The sequence below is a fragment of the Oncorhynchus clarkii genome, chromosome 12 (genome assembly GCF_045791955.1).
Source record: "Oncorhynchus clarkii lewisi isolate Uvic-CL-2024 chromosome 12, UVic_Ocla_1.0, whole genome shotgun sequence".
NCBI classification, from domain to species: domain Eukaryota; kingdom Metazoa; phylum Chordata; class Actinopteri; order Salmoniformes; family Salmonidae; genus Oncorhynchus; species Oncorhynchus clarkii.
The window spans coordinates 81,162,127-81,185,024 of NC_092158.1; the positions used below are offsets into that span (position 1 = coordinate 81,162,127).

The following is a 22,898-nucleotide window of genomic DNA, read 5'->3' on the forward strand; positions in this document are numbered from 1 at the left end:
ACAGCACTTTGTGACATCAGCTGATGTAAGAAGGACGTTATAAACACATTTGATTTGATTTTGATTTGATTTGACTTAACCACTAGGCTACCTTCCGCCCCTTCAGGAGCTCATAACATTAAGTCACACAGAGACAATCACAACGTTATAGCGTCCAGTGTCCTTGCTTTTCAACATAGTAAGAGATACAGACAGTTATGAATGGAATGCTATGTAAAGGATAGAATGAATAGGAGTCTCTTAAACCTGAGGAGGAAAATAATAAGGCATACTAGCCTCCCAAGGACTTTTTACCTGCATCACACTTGAACATGTGCTTTAATGTGTGAGATCACAAATACAAATTCCCTACAAAAGGCTATACAGTTATGTTTGTATTGCTGTGCAAGTTGGTGTATCATTTTCACAAAGCACATTCACACAACATGATACAAATGTGAAAATCATTTAACTGAATAGTAAACACTGTCGTACCCACTGAATCCTAACTCAAGCTCAACAGGCACATTGGAATTCAAGGAGGCTCTGAGATTCTGAAGTGGTACGTTCTCAAGAATAAATGCACCAACTCCTGATATGGAGATGGGAGAAAGATAATTATATTTCCAATTTGACATAAAGACTCTTTGGAATAAGTAAGCAATGAATTAATGCATATCTATCTGTTTCCATGCCAATTCATAATGCAGAGTACCATCAAAACTCAGATGGCATCAATATGCATATTGCTCTTGCACGCGCACACACACACACACCGTACATGCTGATCCATCTCCGGCCCTTCAAATGTGATTTCACTGGACAAACACACACAAAAGCAGTGCATAATGCATGAAATGATAATGGATCACTAGAGATGATGTGAGGGTATCAGTGTGTTTATCAGTAAGATAAAGAAATAAGAATTTGTTCTTAACCGCCTAGTTAAATAAATGTGCCACTGTTAAATAAAAGCCACTGTTAAAGGCATGTGGGACTAAGGGAGCATGAGACTCATGAAGCCAACCTAATCACTTCCTTTAGCCTGCTTCTTTAATAGACAGGATATAAGGATTATAATCAATTCATATTGTGCATTTGGCTGTCCCAGATTCCTACAGCACAGAGCAGAGGCTGTACTCTGCTCAGAGACATGCTCATCAGGAGAGAGAAGGAAAACACAGCTTCTACCAATGTGGCTCTTGCTGAGAACAGAAGGAACAAGGTCAGTGAGAGCAGTGTCGCTCGATAGCCTTTTTGGGTTTGTGAACTATTCACAAGGATCTTTTATACATCTGAATTAATCCATGATTTACCTTCACCATGCTGCATTGATTGAAATAATGTCAAGATTATCTAAACTACCAGTTGCAAACAATTTGTTCACATTTCCATATTTAACGCAACATTTGGTATGCTATGGCACAAACTGTTATATCACAGCAGACATTACCATAACAAGAAGCACTTTAGATATCTTGCAAGAGCCCCAAATCTGAATAGTGCCCTGGTTCTTAAAATAAAAATGGATTGCGCCTCTTTCCAAAGACAGGCAACAAAGAGAATATTCTCCCATCAACTACGGTATATCACCATGAATAAATCCTTTAGAATTTCTTCCTGTATTTTTTTAGACAGAAAACTCACAATAGTGGGGAGAGAGTCGTATGTGTGTGAAGGTAGAGAGTTCTGTGCCTCCGTCACAATGGCCCACTATTATTAAATGTACAGTCCGTCTTGGTGCTCGGGCCTGTCCATTAGGATCTAGCTAGCAGGGCCATGCGTGGCATGCCTCTCCTCCTCCCCTGGCTATCACACAGCCGAAGGGCACAGTGAAGTGGTCACAGTAGACTGGTCAGGAGGGGTGATGGACGGCTGGGCGGCTCACGCTACTGGGAGGTCCCTCAGGGGTCAAGCTTTTAACACCCTCCCAGTCTGGCGTGAACAGTAGAGGTCACAGCTAAGACACCCTGCCCAGCCATTTCCTTTTCCACTTGTCTTGAAACCGCAACATTTCACTACAGGGCGTGGTACCCCTTTACTCCCCTGCACTGGGTCTTTTACTGTCCCTTGTAGTGATGTAGTGGGGCAGCAGGTAGCCTAGTAGTTAGAGAGTTGGGCCAGTAACAGAAAGGTTGCTAGATCGAATCCCTGAGCTGCCAAGGTAAAAATCTGTCGTTCTGCCCCACTGTTCCTAGGCCGTCATTGTAAATAAGAATTGGTTCTTAACTCACTTGCCTAGTTAAATAGAAATATACTGTATACAGTCTCCTCTTCAGTACCTACCTCCTCTTTACACCCCTCCTTTCTGGGATATCACTTAGCTGAAATGTCTGCCTTTAGATCTGAGACTTGGAGCGATCTACATAATGGAGGTTGTCATGCAGGTGACACCTGCTTGGTGTACTTGACCTCCCCTACCAATGTGGAGCCTCAGGGATTAGAGAAAAAGGGAGGGATGTGGGAGGGCTGCAGCACTGTCCCTATGAGACAAGGTCACCTTAAATGGATTGGGATGAGAAGAAACCAATTCCCCCTGGGACAAAATCAGGGAGCAACTTGTGAAAAAATAATTACGCAGGATGCACATCAGTGGATGTCACAGCCAGAGGGGTGAGGGTGAGGGGGGCCACAAAAAAATCCTTAAGACAAGGGTAATGTTTGTTCACTTGATATCTGAAAGCATCACAATGGACAAAGGATAATTCTTTTGACCTCAAAAACAGTTCGGTTTTGTGAAAGGAGGTACTTTTGAAGGAAAAAGGCCTGGGGTTCAGAATGACGAAATTACATTTGTAACAATATTATGAAATAGTCGACCCACATTAGTCTACGCCCACTGGCAATGACCTCACATTTTTGTCTTAAATCAGTTAGGACAAACAGATTAGCATTTATTACATTCGTGATATAACTTAGCTTTGGTAAGATTTTTATTTTCACAACCAATTACTCATTTGCAAGGTTAATGTCTCATTTGAGGACAAATAATTTCTAACTGTTCCATTCCAACATACCTCTAATCTGTCAAACATCTTGGATAGTTTTATAGTAACAATAAGATTCTCTCTCTCAAATTCTCCAACAAGCACGCAATGACCACCAAACAATGCAGGAAGAACCCCACCCCTCTTCAGAAACTCCCCCAAATGGAAATACTTATATCAGCTGGCAGAGATATCTTCACCAGCTTCAAAAACATATTTGATCAATTCAATGTTTGTCATTTTAGATGAATGAAGTAGAATCTCCTGGAGCATTTCCTGTGTGGCAGCGGCTTGGCCTTTAGCTGTGTCTAATAAATCTGTTGTGGTCCACAGTGGCTAAATGGACACGTCTGCCTGGCCAATACATCATGGAAGAGTGGAGATGGATAGACATTGCCAATTCAAACCACTCACTGATATCATTTATAAATCACACTCACTGCACAAGCCTTCCAACAGACACTTCACTAGCCAGCCACATAAACGATCTACCGTGAGCTATATGAGCTTGCTACTGTGCGTTAGCCTGCAGCCCTATAGTGTCTGTATGAGTAGAGTGTATGCCCCCACAGAGAACTAAAGGATTTTGCTCAATAAAATTTGAGGTGATTCCTATTGTGCTAAGCAGTTGTTTTTCTTGTAACTATCTTGATTGTAGCATAGCATAGGGATATTAAGCATTAGCATAGGGATATTAATACATATTTACAGTTCCACGTGAATGCATGGGGAAAAGATCCAGAATATCATAATACACACTTGAAAGGAATTTAGGGACTGAAGATAGATGCTAGAGATACAGTATGGTGTATTGTAGCAGGGTTACAGTATGGTGTATTGTCGCAGAGTTACAGTATGATGTATTGTAGCAGGGTTACAGTACGGTGTATTGAAGCAGGGTTACAGTATGATGTATTGTAGCAGGGTTACAGTATGGTGTATTGTAGCAGGGTTACAGTATGGTGTATTGTAGCAGGGTTACAGTATGATGTACTGTAGCAGGGTTAAAGTACGGTGTATTGTAGCAGGGTTACAGTATGGTGTATTGTAGCAGGGTTACAGTATGGTGTATTGTAGCAGGGTTACAGTATGGTGTATTGTAGCAGGGTTACAGTATGATGTATTGTAACAGGGTTACAGTATGGTGTATTGAAGCAGGGTTACAGTATGATGTATTGTAGCAGGGTTACAGTATGGTGTATTGTAGCAGGGTTACAGTATGATGTATTGTAGCAGGGTTACAGTATGGTGTATTGTAGCAGGGTTACAGTATGATGTATTGTAGCAGGGTTACAATATGATGTATTGTAGCAGGGTCAGAGTATGATGTATTGTAGCAGGGTTACAGTACGGTGTATTATAGCAGGGTTACAGTACGGTGTATTGTAGCAGGGTTACAGTATGATGTATTGTAGCAGAGTTACAGTATGATGTATTGTAGCAGGGTTATAATGATGTGGTGGGGACACGTAACATGTCTGTCAAGTTAAAATGTAAGCTTTATTGTCACATGTACAAGTACAGTGAAATGCTTTTAAATGTAAATGTTATTTTAAAAACAAATATATACAGTGACCCCCCCTTGGCCTTTTTCCTATTTTGTTGCCTTACAACCTGGAATTATTATTTTTTTTTTTGGGGGGGGGGGGGTTGTTGTATCATTTACACAACATGCCTACCACTTTGAAGATGCAAAATATGTTTTATTGTAAAACAAACAAGAAATAAGACACAAACAACAGAAAACTTGAGCATTTATAACTATTTACCCAAAGTCAATACTTTGTAGAGCCAACTTTTGCAGCAATTACAACTACAAGTCTCTTGAGGTATGTCTCTTCATCTTGGCACATCCAGCCACTGGGATTTTTGCCCATTCTTCAAGGCAAAACTGCTCCAGCTCCTTCAAGTTGGATGGGTTCCGCTGGTGTACAGCAATCTTTAAGTCATACCACAGATTCTCAATTGGACTGAGATCTGGGCTTTGACTAGGCTTCTCCAAGACGTTTAATGTGTCCCCTTAAACCACTCAAGTGTTGCTTTAGGGTCATTGTCCTGCTGGAAGGTGAACCTGTGTCCCAGTCTCAAATCCCTGGAAGACTGAAACAGGTTTCCCTCAATAATTTCCCTGTATTTAGCGCCATCCATCGTTCCTTCAATTCTGACCAGTTTCCCAGTCCCTGCCAATGAAAAACATCCCCACCGTATGATGCTGCCACCACCATGCTTCACTGTGGGGATAGCGCTCTCGGGGTGATGAGAGGTGTTGGGTTTGCACCAGACATAGTACTTTTCTTGATGGCCAAAAAGCTCAATTTTAGTCTCATCTGACCAGAGTACCTTCATCCATATGTTTGGGGAGTCTCCCACATGCCTTTGGGCGAACATCAAATGTTCTTTCTTATTTTTTTCTTTAAGCAATGGCTTTTTTTCTGGCCACTCTTCCGTAAATCCCAGCTCTGTGCAGTGTACGGCTTAAAGTGGTCCTATGGACAGATACTCCAATTTCCACTGTGGAGCTTTGCAGCTCCTTCAGGGTTATCTTTGGTCTCTTTGTTGCCTCTCTGATTAATGCCCTCCTTGCCTGTTCCGTGAGTTTTGTTGGGCGGCCCTCTCTTGGCAGGTTTGTTGTGGCTCCATGTTCTTTCATTTTTTTAATAATGGATTTAATGGTGCTCCGTGGGATGTTCAAAGTTTAAGATATTTTTTTATAACCCAACCCTGATCTGTATTTCTCCACAACTTTGTCCCTGACCTGTTTGGAGAGCTCCTTGGTCTTCATGGTACCTCTTGCTTGGTAGTGCCCATTGCTTAGTGGTGTTGCAGACTCTGTGGCCTTTCAGAATCATTTGACACTTAGATTGCACACAGGTGGACTTTATTTAACTACTTATGTGACTTCTGAAGATAATTGGTTGCACCAGATCTTATTTAGGGGCTTCAAAGCAAAGGGGGTGAATACATATGCTCACACCACTTTTACGTTCTTTATTTAAAAAAAAAAACATTTTTAAACAAGTTATTTTTTTAAATTTCACTTCACCAATTTAATTTAAATTACCGGTTTGCAATTCCCCCCCCCCCCCCCCCCCATGCCAGTCAAACTGCAGATAGCAGTTTGACTGGCATGTCGGATCCCGTGAACACTGGGTACTGGTAAGTACAACACAACCAACGAACAGTATATATATAAATATAATAAAGAAAACATAAGAAATAAGAAATAAGAGAGTAAGCTATATACTGGGTCAGTGCCAATACTGGATGTCAAACTGGTGATAGTAACAGGAGGTACAGGGAGCAGACAGAGAGCCTGTTGACAGCCAGCTGTTTGAGGTGGAAAAGCCCTCGGCTTTGTAATGACAGTTACTGTAACACCAGGCAGCAGTGATGTGGCCCAACAGGAAGGCAGAGGATTGCTGTTCAAACCCCAGTTAGACTAACTAATTTTCACATACATTCTTTGTATAAACAACTATATAGATATGCAAGGAAATATTTGAATTTGAATTAGAAGCCAATGTAAAACAGTACTTGTTTTTGTCACTTGGTAAAATACCACTTACCTTGCAGACACCTAAAATTTACAAGAAGTGGTTATAAAACTGCAGACACATTAACAACATCAGAATGTGTCTCGTCACACACACACAGACACACACACACACACACACACACACACACACACACACACACACACACACACACACACACACACACACACACACAGAAACACACACACACACACGCACACACACACACACACACAACACACACACACACACACACACACACACACACTCACACACACACACACACACACACACACACACACTGTTAATCATGACATAGCAACCATTTTAATGCTTGTCACCCTCCTTGTCTATCCTAATCATCTACAGAACCCATGACTGCTTCATACTTTGGAGAACAGACCAGCACAGACATTCAAGCCTGTTTTCCACTCCTCCTTGTGGAGTTGTTTCTCTATGTTCAGCATTAGGGACACCAGACAGCCATACTTTCTGAAAGCTGTACTGGGCTGGTTAATGATAGTGGCAGGGCGTCTGTTCTGATGCCCTGCGTTATGAGGAGCGCAGGGCATCAGCTGCCAAACCCACTCTATGGGCCCAGGGTCTAGGTGTGTGAAGTGTGTGAGAGTGGTCTTATCTGGCGGGAGCAGAAAGCAGGTGTGTGGCTGTTCTCCGGCAGGAAGCAGGGGTCTCCATAGTGAGAATATGTTACATACTGTAGGAGATATTAGGAACATCCAGATCTCCCTGCCAGGACAGCTGCCCTAAATCGTCTACAGAGTGCTGCGCTGCAAAGACAGAGAACAGCCACTTGTTTACTACTTAGCCTTATGCACCAACTCTAGCTTATTATCATCCTATACTTTCAGATTAAGAACATTTCGTTTTCTATGTTGCAATTCAGTCTATTTATATTTCGACTGATAAATTCAATAGGTGTATATCATAATGTAGTTTTCTTGGCATTTGACAGGAAGTCACTTATGTACAACTATCATCAATGATTTTAAGCCTCCTTAGTGGGCGGAAACAAGACTCTGTCAGCTCAACTGACCGCATTGTTCTCGTACAGTAGACAGTTCTGTACACAGTGATCTGGCACGAAGAAGAGTTGGAGGATGTGACAAGTACAGCATGCAGTGCTGGTAATGCTGAGTGTTATTTCATCCACACATGGCCATTGTGTAAATGCCTTTATGAGTCAGTCAAGGGGAAAAACATAACAAAAAGGAGAGAGTACTTTTCACATCTGAACAGGCATCTGAGGCTTTTCTCTTTTCAATTAGCTTTGAGAAATGCCGTTATTGTTCTGCCAAAAGCTTCAGTCCCATTTCCCAAGGTGACTGCCAGCTTAGAAGTGAGCAAGTAAAATAATTGGATGGGCTATTGCACTGTTTCCCCCTGATCTACTGAAACAGTGGATCGAAAAATGAAAGAAGACTTTTTGGACAAAGAGTGAAGGAAATGTGTGGAGGTGAGAGGCAAGGTGAAAATGAGAGTGAGATTTGTGTTAGAAGTTTGTACCACAACGCTGTCATTACTCTTGAAGACATAGTAATTGTCATCAGACCAACAGACAATGGAGATGGACAATACCTTTTAGGTGCGGTCGTCCCAGTGTCACGAATCCAGAGGAGATGAAGTTATGATCAAGTTGGCCTTGGCGGAAGTTCTCTTTCCCGTAGTGCCCTGTGAGAGAAATGCAGAGTTACAGTGCCTTGCGAAAGTATTCGGCCCCCTTGAACTTTGCGACCTTTTGCCACATTTCAGGCTTCAAACATAAAGATATAAAACTGTATTTTTTTGTGAAGAATCAACAACAAGTGGGACACAATCATGAAGTGGAACGACATTTATTGGATATTTCTAACTTTTTTAACAAATCAAAAACTGAAAAATTGGGTGTGCAAAATTATTCAGCCCCCTTAAGTTAATACTTTGTAGCGCCACCTTTTGCTGCGATTACAGCTGTAAGTCGCTTGGGGTATGTCTCTATCAGTTTTGCACATCGAGAGACTGACATTTTTTCCCATTCCTCCTTGCAAAACAGCTCGAGCTCAGTGAGGTTGGATGGAGAGCATTTGTGAACAGCAGTTTTCAGTTCTTTCCACAGATTCTCGATTGGATTCAGGTCTGGACTTTGACTTGGCCATTCACAAAGTTCAAGGGGGCCGAATACTTTCGCAAGGCACTGTATATATAACTTTGCTTGTATAGCATGTTGTCTAACTTGTCTTAAGTCAATGAGCCTCCATACAGTCTGTCAGTGCGGGAACGTCATCATTGCACCCAAGATTGAGCTACAACTGGCTAGGCAGTTTGTAGCCTAAATCCTGCCTGATGTTACTGCTGTTCCTAAATCCATTGACATACGTTAGCCTACTGTAACCACACAGAGAGGGTTTGTGTGTTGTGTGTTAAGGTTGGGCGATTGTGTATAAGCCTACATCGCGTGATAGTCGATCGCTATGGGAGGGGTCTTTCTCATGGCTACCCAAAAGCCCTGCCCTTTTGCCAAAGCAGGTAAAACATTCCAACTTTAATTGGATGGCAAAATGTCTTTCAGGCATGGGCACTTGAACCTGAAGATCAGTGAAGAGATACAAAATAACCCTTCTAACCGAGACACTCTCCTGTGTTTTAAAACTGATTCATTCCATCCTCAACTTATACAGTAGAACACTTTTACCGCACATAGACCTACACTATGGAGGGACCTTGTATAATTGATTCATAAACTGTGTAATTGGATCTATCTTCACAGTCATGACAGCTGCATTGTAGTATTGTATCTATGAAATGTCAGTTTATACAAAATGTGCTTTGCAACAAAACATTTCATCCTGAATTTCCTTGGTCTTTAAGATCACTATGTAACATAATTTGTTCCAAGATGATATATTGTGTCTGGCTGGAACAAGTTCTGTAATTGAGAGTGCAGAGGTCCACAATGGACCGTCAAAGTGCCGGCCAGCAGTCTGACAACCTCCATTTGTCCTGCCAATCGAACACCAAAATATTGTGCACAAAAAGATGCAGGTAGGCTGAGAAAGTGAGTGTGTATCAGACAGTGAAAGCTTAAGCTGAAAATAGAGGAGAAACAACATGACGGTCTGTCTTACAAAGGCCTATTGAGTTCCCCTCCCCTAGCTCTCTTCCTTCCTGTAAGTGCCAGTCTGCATTAGCTGGCAAATAGTTCAACAGCCTCATCTCAATGGAGCAACTTCAAAGTCAATAGCGTCACTCAGACCTTTGGGCCTTAGAGGCAGAGATCGAACCACATTTCAAATTATCATAATGAGAAGGAACACCTGGGACCATTAGCCCTGGTCCTCATTACACTGACGTTTGACACAGGCCTGAGCTCTCTAAAGCCTGTTTGGTTCTGTTTTCAAGCCCAACGGATACTGTAAACTGATTGCTGAAACATTTTATCCATCACTGTTACTTTGGGATTTTCATACTAAGAAACTAGTAAATACTTAATGACTCTCAGGATTTAAGAAGTTGACTGTGTCCAATTTATGCTGAATAAAAAGAGGCGTTTATGTGCAAGTTTTTTTAATCTATCCGAAATATGCCTTCATGAAGTGTTCTTGGCTTAGAATAATTCCAAAGGGAAAACAACTACAACACATACAGTGCATTCGGAAAGTATTCAGACCTCTTCCCTTTTTCCACATTACAGCCTTATTCTAAAATTTATTAATTAATTTACACAGTCTACACAGAATACCCCATAAAAAAAACAGAAATAGCTTATAATACCTTATAAGTATTCAGACCCTTTGCTATTAGACTTCGAAATTGAGCTCAGGTGCATCCTGTTTCCATTGATCATCCTTGAGATGTTTCTACAACTTACAACTCTACAACTTGGAGTCCACATGTGGAAAATTCAATTGATTGGACATGATTTGGAAAGGCGTGACTCACCTGTCTATTTAAGGTCCCACAGTTGACAGTGCATGTCAGAGAAAAAACCAAGCCATGAGGTTGAAGGAATTGTTCGTAGAGCTGCAAGACAGAATTGTATCGAGGTACAGATCTGGGGAAGGGTACCAAAACATTTCTGCATCATCGAAGGTCATCAAAAACACAGTGGCCTCCATCATTCTTAAATGGAAGTTTAAGTTTGTAATCACCAAGTCACCAATCACCAAATCACCAATCACCAAGTTTGGAATCACCAAGGCTCTTCCTAAATCTGTCCGATCGGCCAAACTGAGCAATCGGGGGAGAAGGGCCTTGGTCAGGGAGGTGACCAAGAACCTGATGGTCACTCTGAAAGAGCTCCAGAGTTCCTCTGTGGAGATGGGACAACCTTCCAGATGGACAACCATCTCTGAAACCCTCCACCAATCAGGCCTTTATGGTAGAGTGGAAGCCACTCCTCAGTAAAAGGCACATGACAGCCCGCTTAGAGTTTGCCAAAAGGCACCTAAAGGACTAAGACCATGAGAAAAAATGTGGAACTCTTTGGCCTGAATGCCAAGCGTCACGTCTGGAGGAAACCTAGCACCATCCCTATGGTGAAGCAGGGACTGGGAGACTAGTCAGGATCGAGGGAAAGATGAACAGAGCAAAATACAGAAAAATCCTTGATGAAAACTTGCTCCACAGTACTCAGGACCTCAGAATGGTGCAAAGGTTCACCTTCCAACAGGACAATGACCCTAAGCACACAGCCAAGACAATGCAGCAGTGGCTACAGAACAAGTCTCTGAATACCCTTTAGTGGCCCAGCCAGAGGCGGACTAATCAATTTTAGAATACGGCTGTAATGTAACAAAATGTGGAAAATGTGAAGGGGTCTGAATACTTTCCGAATGCACTGTATCTCCGGCAGTGTTTGACAAGCTGTGATGGGGATAATCAACTTTCTAACCTTGGTCTACTCTAAGGACAGCGCCTAAGGGCTATATTCAGGTTCTACTGTAGGAGACGTTGACTATGATACATTGTGTTCTTATGCTGAAATACACTGATACATTATCTCGAAAGGGTCATTTAACGGATTTTCCATTAGCAGAAGACTTTAGGGTCCAAGCAGAGACCAACCAACATCAATGAGAAGATTATGTTAGAACGTAATACACTGCTCAAAAAATAAAGGGAACACTTAAACAACACAAAGTAACTCCAAGTCAATCATACTTCTGTGAAATCGAACTGTCCACTTAGGAAGCAACACTGATTGACAATAAATTTCACATGCTGTTGTGCAAATGGAATAGACAACAGGTGGAAATTATAGGCAATTAGCAAGACACCCCTAATAAAGGAGTGGTTCTGCAGGTGGTGACCACAGACCACTTCTTAGTTCCTTTGCTTCCTGGCTGATGTTTTGGTCACTTTTGAATGCTGGCGGTGCTTTCACTCTAGTGGTAGCATGAGACGGAGTCTACAACCCACACAAGTGGCTCAGGTAGTGCAGCTCATCCAGGATGGCACATCAATGCGATCTGTGGCAAGAAGGTTTGCTGTGTCTGTCAGCGTAGTGTCCAGAGCAAGGAGGCGCTACCAGGAGACAGGCCAGTACATCAGGAGACGTGGAGGAGGCCGTAGGAGGGCAACAACCAAGCAGCAGGACCGCTACCTCCACCTTTGTGCAAGGAGGAGCAGGAGGAGCACTGCCAGAGCCCTGCAAAATGACCTCCAGCAGGCCACAAATGTGCATGTGTCTGCTCAAACGGTCAGAAACAGACTCCATGAGGGTGGTATGAGGGCCCGACGTCCACAGGTGGGGGTTGTGCTTACAGCCCAACACCGTGCAGGACGTTTGGCATTTGCTAGAGAACATCAAGATTGGCAAATTCGCCACTGGCGCCCTGTGCTCTTCACAGATGAAAGCAGGTTCACACTGAGCACATGTGACAGACATGACAGAGTCTGGAGACGCCGTGGAGAACGTTCTGCTGCCTGCAACATCCTCCAGCATGACCGGTTTGGCGGTGGGTCAGTCATGGTGTGGGGTGGCATTTCTTTGTGGGGCCGCACAACCCTCCATGTGCTCGCCAGAGGTAGCCTGACTGCCATTAGGTACCGAGATGAGATCCTCAGACCCCTTGTGAGACCATATGCTGGTGCGGTTGGTCCTGGGTTCCTCCTAATGCAAGACAATGCTAGACCTCATGTGGCTGGAGTGTGTCAGCAGTTCCTGCAAGAGGAAGGCATTGATGCTATGGACTGGCCCGCCCGTTCCCCAGACCTGAATCCAATTGAGCACATCTGGGCTATCATGTCTCGCTCCATCCACCAACGCCACGTTGCACCACAGACTGTCCAGGAGTTGGCGGATGCTTTCGTCCAGGTCTGGGAGGAGATCCCTCAGGAGACCATCCGCCACCTCATCAGGAGCATGCCCAGGCTTTGTAGGGAGGTCATACAGGCACGTGGAGGCCACACACACTACTGAGCCTCATTTTGACTTGTTTTAAGGACATTACATCAAAGTTGGATCAGCCTGTAGTGTGGTTTTCCACTTTAATTTTGAGTGTGACTCCAAATCCAGACCTCCAAGGGTTGATCAATTTGATTTCCATTGATCATTTTTGTGTGATTTTGTTGTCAGCACATTCAACTATGTAAAGAAAAAAGTATTTAATAAGAAGATTTCATTCAGATCTAGGATGTGTTATTTTAGTGTTTTCTTTATTTTTTTGAGCAGTGTATAAATATACACTGCTCAAAAAAATAAAGAAAACACTAAAATAACACATCCTAGATCTGAATGAAATCTTCTTATTAAATACTTTTTTCTTTACATAGTTGAATGTGCTGACAACAAAATCACAAGTGTGAAAATAAAACAACATAGAATACAATTTGAATTGTGAAAAACAGATATATTCATATGCGGATCTCATGTATTACTGCAGATTCCCAGGTATATCCACATATAATCTACATGAGCCACCAAAGACATCAACTAGCATTGTAATACAGTATGTAATGCAATACTGTATGTGTTGAGGCTAGTTCAGTCAAGGCCAGTTTAACCCAGTATAGTACAGTTGATGCCAGACTTGAGGGAGACGCATACAGTATTTCACAACAGAAAGATGAGTTGTGTCAGAAGGAGGCCACAAGGGATGAAGACCAATTGCAGGACTGACATGAACCCAAACAAAATAGTCAGCCTCTAGGGAAGTATCCTGTGTAGTCCACAATCTCTTAATGTAAAACAGTGGGGAAGTATCCAGCATAGTCCACAATCTCTTAATGTAAAACACTGGGGAAGTATCCAGCATAGTCCACAATCTCTTAATGTAAAACACTGGGGAAGTATCCAGCATAGTCCACAATCTCTTAATGTAAAACAGTGGGGAAGTATCCAGCATAGTCCACAATCTCTTAATGTAAAACAGTGGGGAAGTATCCAGCATAGTCCACAATCTCTTAATGTAAAACACTGGGGAAGTATCCAGCATAGTCCACAATCTCTTAATGTAAAACAGTGGGGAAGTATCCAGCATAGTCCACAATCTCTTAATGTAAAACACTGGGGAAGTATCCAGCATAGTCCACAATCTCTTAATGTAAAACAGTGGGGAAGTATCCAGCATAGTCCACAATCTCTTAATGTAAAACACTGGGGAAGTATCCAGCATAGTCCACAATCTCTTAATGTAAAACAGTGGGGAAGTATCCAGCATAGTCCACAATCTCTTAATGTAAAACACTGGGGAAGTATCCAGCGTAGTCCACAATCTCTTAATGTAAAACACTGGGGAAGTATCCAGCATAGTCCACAATCTCTTAATGTAAAACACTGGGGAAGTATCCAGCATAGTCCACAATCTCTTAATGTAAAACACTGGGGAAGTATCCAGCATAGTCCACAATCTCTTAATGTAAAACACTGGGGAAGTATCCAGCATAGTCCACAATCTCTTAATGTAAAACACTGGGGAAGTATCCAGCATAGTCCACAATCTCTTAATGTAAAACAGTGGGGAAGTATCCAGCATAGTCCACAATCTCTTAATGTAAAACACTGGGGAAGTATCCAGCATAGTCCACAATCTCTTAATGTAAAACAGTGGGGAAGTATCCAGCATAGTCCACAATCTCTTAATGTAAAACACTGGGGAAGTATCCAGCATAGTCCACAATCTCTTAATGTAAAACACTGGGGAAGTATCCAGCATAGTCCACAATCTCTTAATGTAAAACAGTGGGGAAGTATCCAGCATAGTCCACAATCTCTTAATGTAAAACACTGGGGAAGTATTGGCAGGTTCTATTTTTCAGAGTAAATGACTCACGGACACTAGAGAAGCTTTCACCAAGTTTAATTATTCCCAAAGGTTCTGTACAGCTGTAATCAGACAGCAAAACATTTTAGACATCACAATTATATACACCCTACTTAAGACACTCCCTCTCTCCATCCTTAGTTTATGCCCAAGAGAAAGTAGGTAACCAGATACTAACCCTGATTAATCCCTGAAGGGAAACTGACCTCACCCCTCAACTCCTGACCTCAACCCCTCCTTCACCTAATCCACAGATATCCATCTGTCTTCCCTATATCAACACAACACTCTCCTCTCCTCCATCAAACATGTTCCAAAGCCTTCTGGGTTGCTACAGAGACTTTCTATTCAAGGCTTCGTCTCTATCATTTATTTAATATCTCAATGTTCAAAGTTGAGCCGATTCCAACAGTATGCAGCACAGTCCATAATCTCTTAATGTAAAACACTGGGGAAGTATGCAGCACAGTCCATAATCTCTTAATGTAAAACACTGGGGAAGTATGCAGCACAGTCCATAATCTCTTAATGTAAAACACTGGGGAAGTATGCAGCACAGTCCATAATCTCTTAATGTAAAACACTGGGGAAGTATGCAGCACAGTCCATAATCTCTTAATGTAAAAGTGTTTCATTAATCCATAATGTTAACCCTGATGTTAACCCTGAAGTGACCTCCAGACTACCATGACACCCCAGTGTTTTACATTAAGAGATTATGGACTGTGCTGCATACTTCCCCAGTGTTTTACATTAAGAGATTATGGACTGTGCTGCATACTTCCCCAGTGTATGCAGCACAGTCCATAATCTCTTAATGTAAAACACTGGGGTGTCATGGTAGTCTGGAGGTCACTTCAGGGTTAACATTATGGATTAATGAAACACAGTGAGAGCTGTTAGAGGGGATGAAAGCCGATAAGGGGTTAGACAATCCTGGTTTTGGGCAACTGTAAAATGGCAGTCAAAGTGTTGGAATTCAGGCAAACATAACTGTAACTACCTCTGTTGGCTAGCCCTTACAGTAGTTTCATTTAATAAACTGCACATACCAGCAGCTGTGGCTTTTGTGGCTCGAGTCAAGTCTGAGAAAAGCGGCTCACATCCCATGGTGTAGCACGTAACAGTTCTCCTCTGACCCAATCCCTGGATGAGGAGGAGTGTCTACTGACACGAGAGTGAAACATAACACTGAATCTGGGACACCATACTAGGGCACTTAGCAAGTGATCCCCGGAGCAGGGATCTGGAGACCGGATAAAAGAAGGAGGAACAACGATGCAAGACAGAATTATCTCAGGACAAAAGCCATGTGTCTCCCGAAGAACATATTAATTTGCATCTCCATTTTGAGCCAATGCTGAGTAGGCTTATGGAACCCCAGCATGAAAATAGACTCAGCCGAGGCCCTTTGTCTAAACTGCTATATCGTTTTCAGTCTTAAAAAAATATACTTAAGTAGCAGGGCCCCATCATCAGTTTGGGGCAGTGGTGAACTACATGTGGTTTAACTTGCAATTTAAATACATTTTTGCAGTAGCTTTGTGGTAGTTGACCTAAATTCAAATCTTGGTAGTGTTTTCAGTAGTTCATTACTTTGTTGCCATGTTGTGGTGTAGCTTACTACTGGAACTACACACAACTTTTGCAAAAATAAAATATTGGTATAGGCAAGAATTGCCTTAATTTTTCAGCATCAAACCTGCCTAATTCTCACTTGAAACACTTTTTGTGTGCCTAATTCCACATGTTTGAGTTTAATAGGCCAGAATACACATTCTGTTAACATCTGACTCCAGCGTGATATGTTCTTGCAATTTGTAGTCTGTGACATTTCAGATTCAGGTATTTTTCGCTAAGTAGTTTGGATGTAGTGAACTACTTTTCAAAAGTAACATTAAGGTTAGCTTTAGTGTAGTTTAACTTACAATAGTGTGAAGTAACTGGTAGCTCGTTAATTCTATTTTCAGAGTAGCTTCCCCAACACTGCCCATCATCTATTTCAGTGTGTGTGTCAAAGACCATTTTAACCATTACTGAAAGCAATAAGGTCCCACTTTACCATGCAAAGGTTGCATACCATAGAAATAACATTGTTGTACACATGTCAGCCAAGTATAATGACAGTAGTTATATATACTGTTACATAGAAGCGTGTACAATGGAGATTACTGTGTAGTCATAAAAAGCTATTGAAAGTCCATAATAGAATGTCTCCTGATTCAGTCATCCCTGCTTGTCTCGTTTCTATGGGATTTCTATAATCTACCTCCACAATTCCTACCAATCTCTACTGTCTATATGAAATTCAGACTGGATCTCCACCACTCAGAGAATGTAACTGAGGGCAAAGACTATGGCTTTAATAACACCTTCTCTATTATGTTCTCATGACATTTACATTGAACCTCGTTTCATTTGATCTAACTATTTAACATAACCTCTGTTTCCATAGTAACTCTGTCATCATGGGTATCTATTTTATACAGAGAAAGGACTTTGATTCAACTCATAGTGCACCATGCAGCGTACTAGAGGTAAAGACCATTTCAGAACCTATGCTTAGGACAAGTACAGTTTGAATCATTTTTGCAAGATATTCTTGGATATGTGAAGTAAAAACAGTGCAGGTACCCACCGTGGTTTGCTAGCATGGTGTGAACTGGGGTGTAATGGTTCTTGGACGTTCGGAGAGGTGTGTCCATGTCTTTGGGTGAACCCTCCAATGCTGCAATATTTTCATTCTCCTTATTTAGTCCTTGTTGCCTCAAAATGTCTGCAAGGGCTCTGCAAAAGAAATGTAAAAACACAGATGTAATTTAATAGTTTTCAGACTATACCAACAGAAACAGAAATAATTTCCTGTTTTCAATGACCGACAACCATTATTATCAACATCCCCAGAAGGTCTACTTAATTTATTTAGTTACATACAGCTTCAATTATGTTGGTGGAGCTCCAAAACCAGGCACAGTGTGAAGTGTAATTACACCCAAGGTGGCCGATAGGCCAGGTTTCAATACTGAGCCACACTGAGTACAGATGTGCCTTTCCCTTCAGGCCAAGGAAAGACAGCTAAAGCCATTCATCAATGTTCCTTGAAGAACGTTCTGCTAGAGCTATACGCCCCCACTACTAAAGTTCAAATGGGAATCTAACTCCTACCAAGTTACCAATTTTTCACACAAAGCATCTTGCTATCACCATTTTCAACATTGGTCCCCATTGAAGTATAGTGGTGAGGATGGTGGACATATTGGTTTCTATAAAGAGCTGAAAGGGTAATGCAACTGTGTCAAAGTCGACCTGAGTCAACGTCTTTCCATAACTCTCTGTGACTTTGGGAGCTATATATTAATAGCCTTTCCCTTCTAGGATGGGCACACTTTAACCATATCCTTTTCACAGACTGAGGCGACCTGGTTTTCATCGCCCCAGTTGACTACTTTGTGTCTTGTATGGCAGGAACACGTTCAACCAGTCCCACACAGTGGAGGAATAGAGGTGCTTTTTAAAAATATTGTGTTTGAAAACCCCAAAGTCTAGACCTGTCACAGTTTCCTCTCCTAAAAAATATCTTAGGTAAATCATGTTTCAATAGCACCAGTACATTTCAATGTATGGGAAGGGAAAAGAAATGGGAACGTATAAAATAATCTTCAAACGATACACCCATCATCCATCGAGGGAGTGAAGTAAATACTGTAAAGAAGAGAAGTGAAAATAAATTGTAATTCCCTTTACACTGCACTTGCAGCACATGACAGAGGATGTAGTTCAGTCTTGTTGGTTATCAGAGGGACTTGCCTCCGCAGTGAAATTTGATTTTTTTTCTCTCTTTTTTTCTATTTTAACACATTTCTACATTGTCAGAAGAGATAAGGAAGCCTAGAATGTGTTTACAGATATGGCGACATATTTGCAATTATTTCAGACTGAGACAGAGATTTAATTATTATGAGCATGTGGTGTAGATGTTCAACAAGTCTATCATCTGCATTCTAAACGGATTAGTTTAGTTTATTAGGATCCCATTAGCTACTGCACATGCAGCAGCTACTCTTCTTGGGGTACACATACAATGTACAAATACATGACAAAGTACAGAACAGTTACAGTGCCTTGCGAAAGTATTCGGCCCCCTTGAACTTTGCGACCTTTTGCCACATTTCAGGCTTCAAACATAAAGATATTAAACTGTATTTTTTTGTGAAGAATCAACAACAAGTGGGACACAATCATGCAGTGGAACGACATTTATTGGATATTTCAAACTTTTTTAACAAATCAAAAACTGAAAAATTGGGCGTGCAAAATTATTCAGCCCCCTTAAGTTAATACTTTGTAGCGCCACCTTTTGCTGAGATTACAGCTGTAAGTCGCTTGGGGTATGTCTCTATCAGTTTTGCACATCGAGAGACTGAAATTCTTTCCCATTCCTCCTTGCAAAACAGCTCGAGCTCAGTGAGGTTGGATGGAGAGCATTTGTGAACAGCAGTTTTCAGTTCTTTCCACAGATTCTCGATTGGATTCAGGTCTGGACTTTGACTTGGCCATTCTAACACCTGGATATGCTTATTTTTGAACCATTCCATTGTAGATTTCGCTTCATGTTTTGGATCATTGTCTTGTTGGAAGACAAATCTCCGTCCCAGTCTCAGGTCTTTTGCAGACTCCATCAGATTTTCTTCCAGAATGGTCCTGTCACCACCGATAAATCCATGATTATCGAAAACTTCAACAAGCATTTCTCAACGGCTGGCCATGCCTTCCGCCTGGCTACTCCAACCTCGTCCAACAGCTCCCCCCCCCCCGCAGCTACTCGCCCAAGCCTCTCCAGGTTCTCCTTTACCCAAATCCAGATAGCAGATGTTCTGAAAGAGCTGCAAAACCTGGACCCGTACAAATCAGCTGGGCTTGACAATCTGGACCCTCTATTCCTGAAACTATCCGCCGCCATTGTCGCAACCCCTATTACCAGCCTGTTCAACCTCTCTTTCATATCGTCTGAGATCCCCAAGGATTGGAAAGCTGCCGCAGTCATCCCCCTCTTCAAAGGGGGCGACACCCTGGACCCAAACTGTTACAGACCAATATCCATCCTGCCCTGCCTATCTAAGGTCTTCGAAAGCCAAGTCAACAAACAGATCACTGACCATCTTGAATCCCACCGTACCTTCTCCGCTGTGCAATCTGGTTTCCGAGCTGGTCACGGGTGTACCTCAGCCACGCTCAAGGTGCTAAACGATATCATAACCGCCATCGATAAAAGACAGTACTGTGCAGCCGTCTTCATAGACCTTGCCAAGGCTTTCGACTCTGTCAATCACCGTATTCTTATTGGCAGACTCAGTAGCCTCGGTTTTTCGGATGACTGCCTTGCCTGGTTCACCAATTACTTTGCAGACAGAGTTCAGTGTGTCAAATCGGAGGGCATGCTGTCCGGTCCTCTGGCAGTCTCTATGGGGGTGCCACAGGGTTCAATTCTCGGGCCGACTCTTTTCTCTGTATATATCAATGATGTTTCTCATGCTGCGGGCGATTCCCTGATCCACCTCTACGCAGACGACACCATTCTATATACTTCCGGCCCGTCCTTGGACACTGTGCTATCTAACCTCCAAACGAGCTTCAATGCCATACAGCACTCCTTCCGTGGCCTCCAACTGCTCTTAAACGCTAGTAAAACCAAATGCATGCTTTTCAACCGTTCGCTGCCTGCACCCGCACGCCTGACCAGCATCACCACCCTGGATGGTTCCGACCTTGAATATGTGGACATCTATAAGTACCTAGGTGTCTGGCTAGACTCTAAACTCTCCTTCCAGACCCATATCAAACATCTCCAATCGAAAATCAAATCAAGAGTCGGCTTTCTATTCCGCAACAAAGCCTCCTTCACTCACGCCGCCAAACTTACCCTAGTAAAACTGACTATCCTACCGATCCTCGACTTCGGCGATGTCATCTACAAAATTGCTTCCAACACTCTACTCAGCAAACTGGATGCAGTTTATCACAGTGCCATCCGTTTTGTCACTAAAGCACCTTATACCACCCACCACTGCGACTTGTATGCTCTAATCGGCTGGCCCTCGCTACATATTCGTCGCCAGACCCACTGGCTCCAGCTCATCTACAAGTCCATGCTAGGTAAAGCTCCGCCTTACCTCAGTTCACTGGTTACGATGGCAACACCCATCCGTAGCACGCGCTCCAGCAGGTGTATCTCACTGATCATCCCTAAAGCCAACACCTCATTTGGCCGCCTTTCGTTCCAGTTCTCTGCTGCCTGTGATTGGAACGAATTGCAAAAATCACTGAAGTTGGAGACTTTTATCTCCCTCACCAACTTCAAACATCTGCTATCCGAGCAGCTAACCGATCGCTGCAGCTGTACATAGTCTATTGGTAAATAGCCCACCCATTTTCACCTACCTCATCCCCATACTGTTTTTATTTATTTATTTTTCTGCTCTTTTGCACACCAATATCTCTACATAACCATCTGATCATTTATCACTCCAGTGTTAATCTGCATAATTGTAATTATTTGCCTACCTTCTCATGCCTTTTGCACACAATGTATATATAGACTCCCCTTTTTTCTACTGTGTTATTGACTTGTTAATTGTTTACTCCATGTGTAACTCTGTGTTGTCTGTTCACACTGCTATGCCTTATCTTGGCCAGGTCGCAGTTGCAAATGAGAACTTGTTCTCAACTAGCCTACCTGGTTAAATAAAGGTGAAATAAAATAAAATAAAAGTATGGCTACAGAATGGTCCTGTATCCATCTTCCCATCAATTTTAACCATCTTCCCTGTCCCTGCTGAAGAAAAGCAGGCCCAAACCATGATGCTGCCACCACCATGTTTGACAGTGGGGATGGTGTGTTCAGCTGTGTTGATTTTACGCCAAACATAACGTTTTGCATTGTTGCCAAAAAGTTCAATTTTGGTTTCATCTGACCAGAGCACCTTCTTCCACATGTTTGGTGTGTCTCCCAGGTGGCTTGTGACAAACTTTAAACAACACTTTTTATGGATATCTTTAAGAAATGGCTTTCTTCTTGCCACTCTTCCATAAAGGCCAGATTTGTGCAATATATGACTGATTGTTGTCCTATGGACAGAGTCTCCCACCTCAGCTGTAGATCTCTGCAGTTTATCCAGAGTGATCATGGGCCTGATCAGTCTTCTCCTTGTATGAGCTGAAAGTTTAGAGGGACGGCCAGGTCTTGGTAGATTTGCAGTGGTCTGATACTACTTCCATTTCAATATTATCGCTTGCACAGTGCTCCTTGGGATGTTTAAAGCTTGGGAAATCTTTTTGTATCCAAATCCGGCTTTAAACTTCTTCACAACAGTATCTCGAACCTGCCTGGTGTGTTCCTTGTTCTTCATGATGCTCTCTGCGCTTTTAACGGACCTCTGAGACTATCACAGTGCAGGTGCATTTATACGGAGACTTGATTACACACATAGGTGGATTGTATTTATCATCATTAGTCATTTAGGTCAACATTGGATCATTCAGAGATCCTCAATGAACTTCTGGAGAGAGTTTGCTGCACTGAAAGTAAAGGGGCTGAATAATTTTGCACGCCCATTTTTTCAGTTTTTGATTTGTTAAAAAAGTTTGAAATATCCAATAAATGTCGTTCCACTTCATGATTGTGTCCCACTTGTTGTTGATTCTTCACAAAAAAATACAGTTTTATATCTTTATGTTTGAAGCCTGAAATGTGGCAAAAGGTCGCAAAGTTCAAGGGGGCCGAATACTTTCCAAGGCACTGTATAGACAAGAAAAACACAAGATATTACATTAAATTAAAAATTAAAAATGCACATAAAATAAGAGTTATATATTTGAAAGAGACCAAGAGACAACAAAAATAGTATTTACATATTCATATTATTCATAGTATTCATATATATTCATAGTATTCACATATACACATTCATAGTCTTATACATACATTACATCTTTAGAAATAGGAGAGATGATGTGATACAACATTAAAAAAAAATCTTCCGTTTTTTAAAGCTAAACTTACTTTTTTCCTGAGTAACGTCTTGTGGCAGAGCATTCCACAATGACATGGCTCTAAACATACAGTAACTGAGCGATGCATT

The 22,898-nt window shown here is 42.1% G+C and overlaps 1 protein-coding gene across 2 annotated transcripts in view; it reads right to left on the minus strand.

Annotated features, from left to right (window-relative positions):
- The window catches only part of LOC139422299 (protein shisa-6-like), a 71,094-nt gene that overhangs the window by 43,575 nt on the left and 4,621 nt on the right, over nucleotides 1-22,898 (minus strand). For both annotated transcript variants that reach the window (XM_071173491.1, XM_071173490.1), the window contains exons 2-4: nucleotides 17,399-17,547; nucleotides 8,096-8,188; nucleotides 7,216-7,287 (exon numbers count right to left, since the gene is read on the minus strand). In XM_071173491.1, coding sequence (XP_071029592.1) covers nucleotides 7,216-7,287; nucleotides 8,096-8,188; nucleotides 17,399-17,547 — 314 coding nt within the window. The remainder of the gene's footprint in view (nucleotides 1-7,215; nucleotides 7,288-8,095; nucleotides 8,189-17,398; nucleotides 17,548-22,898) is intronic.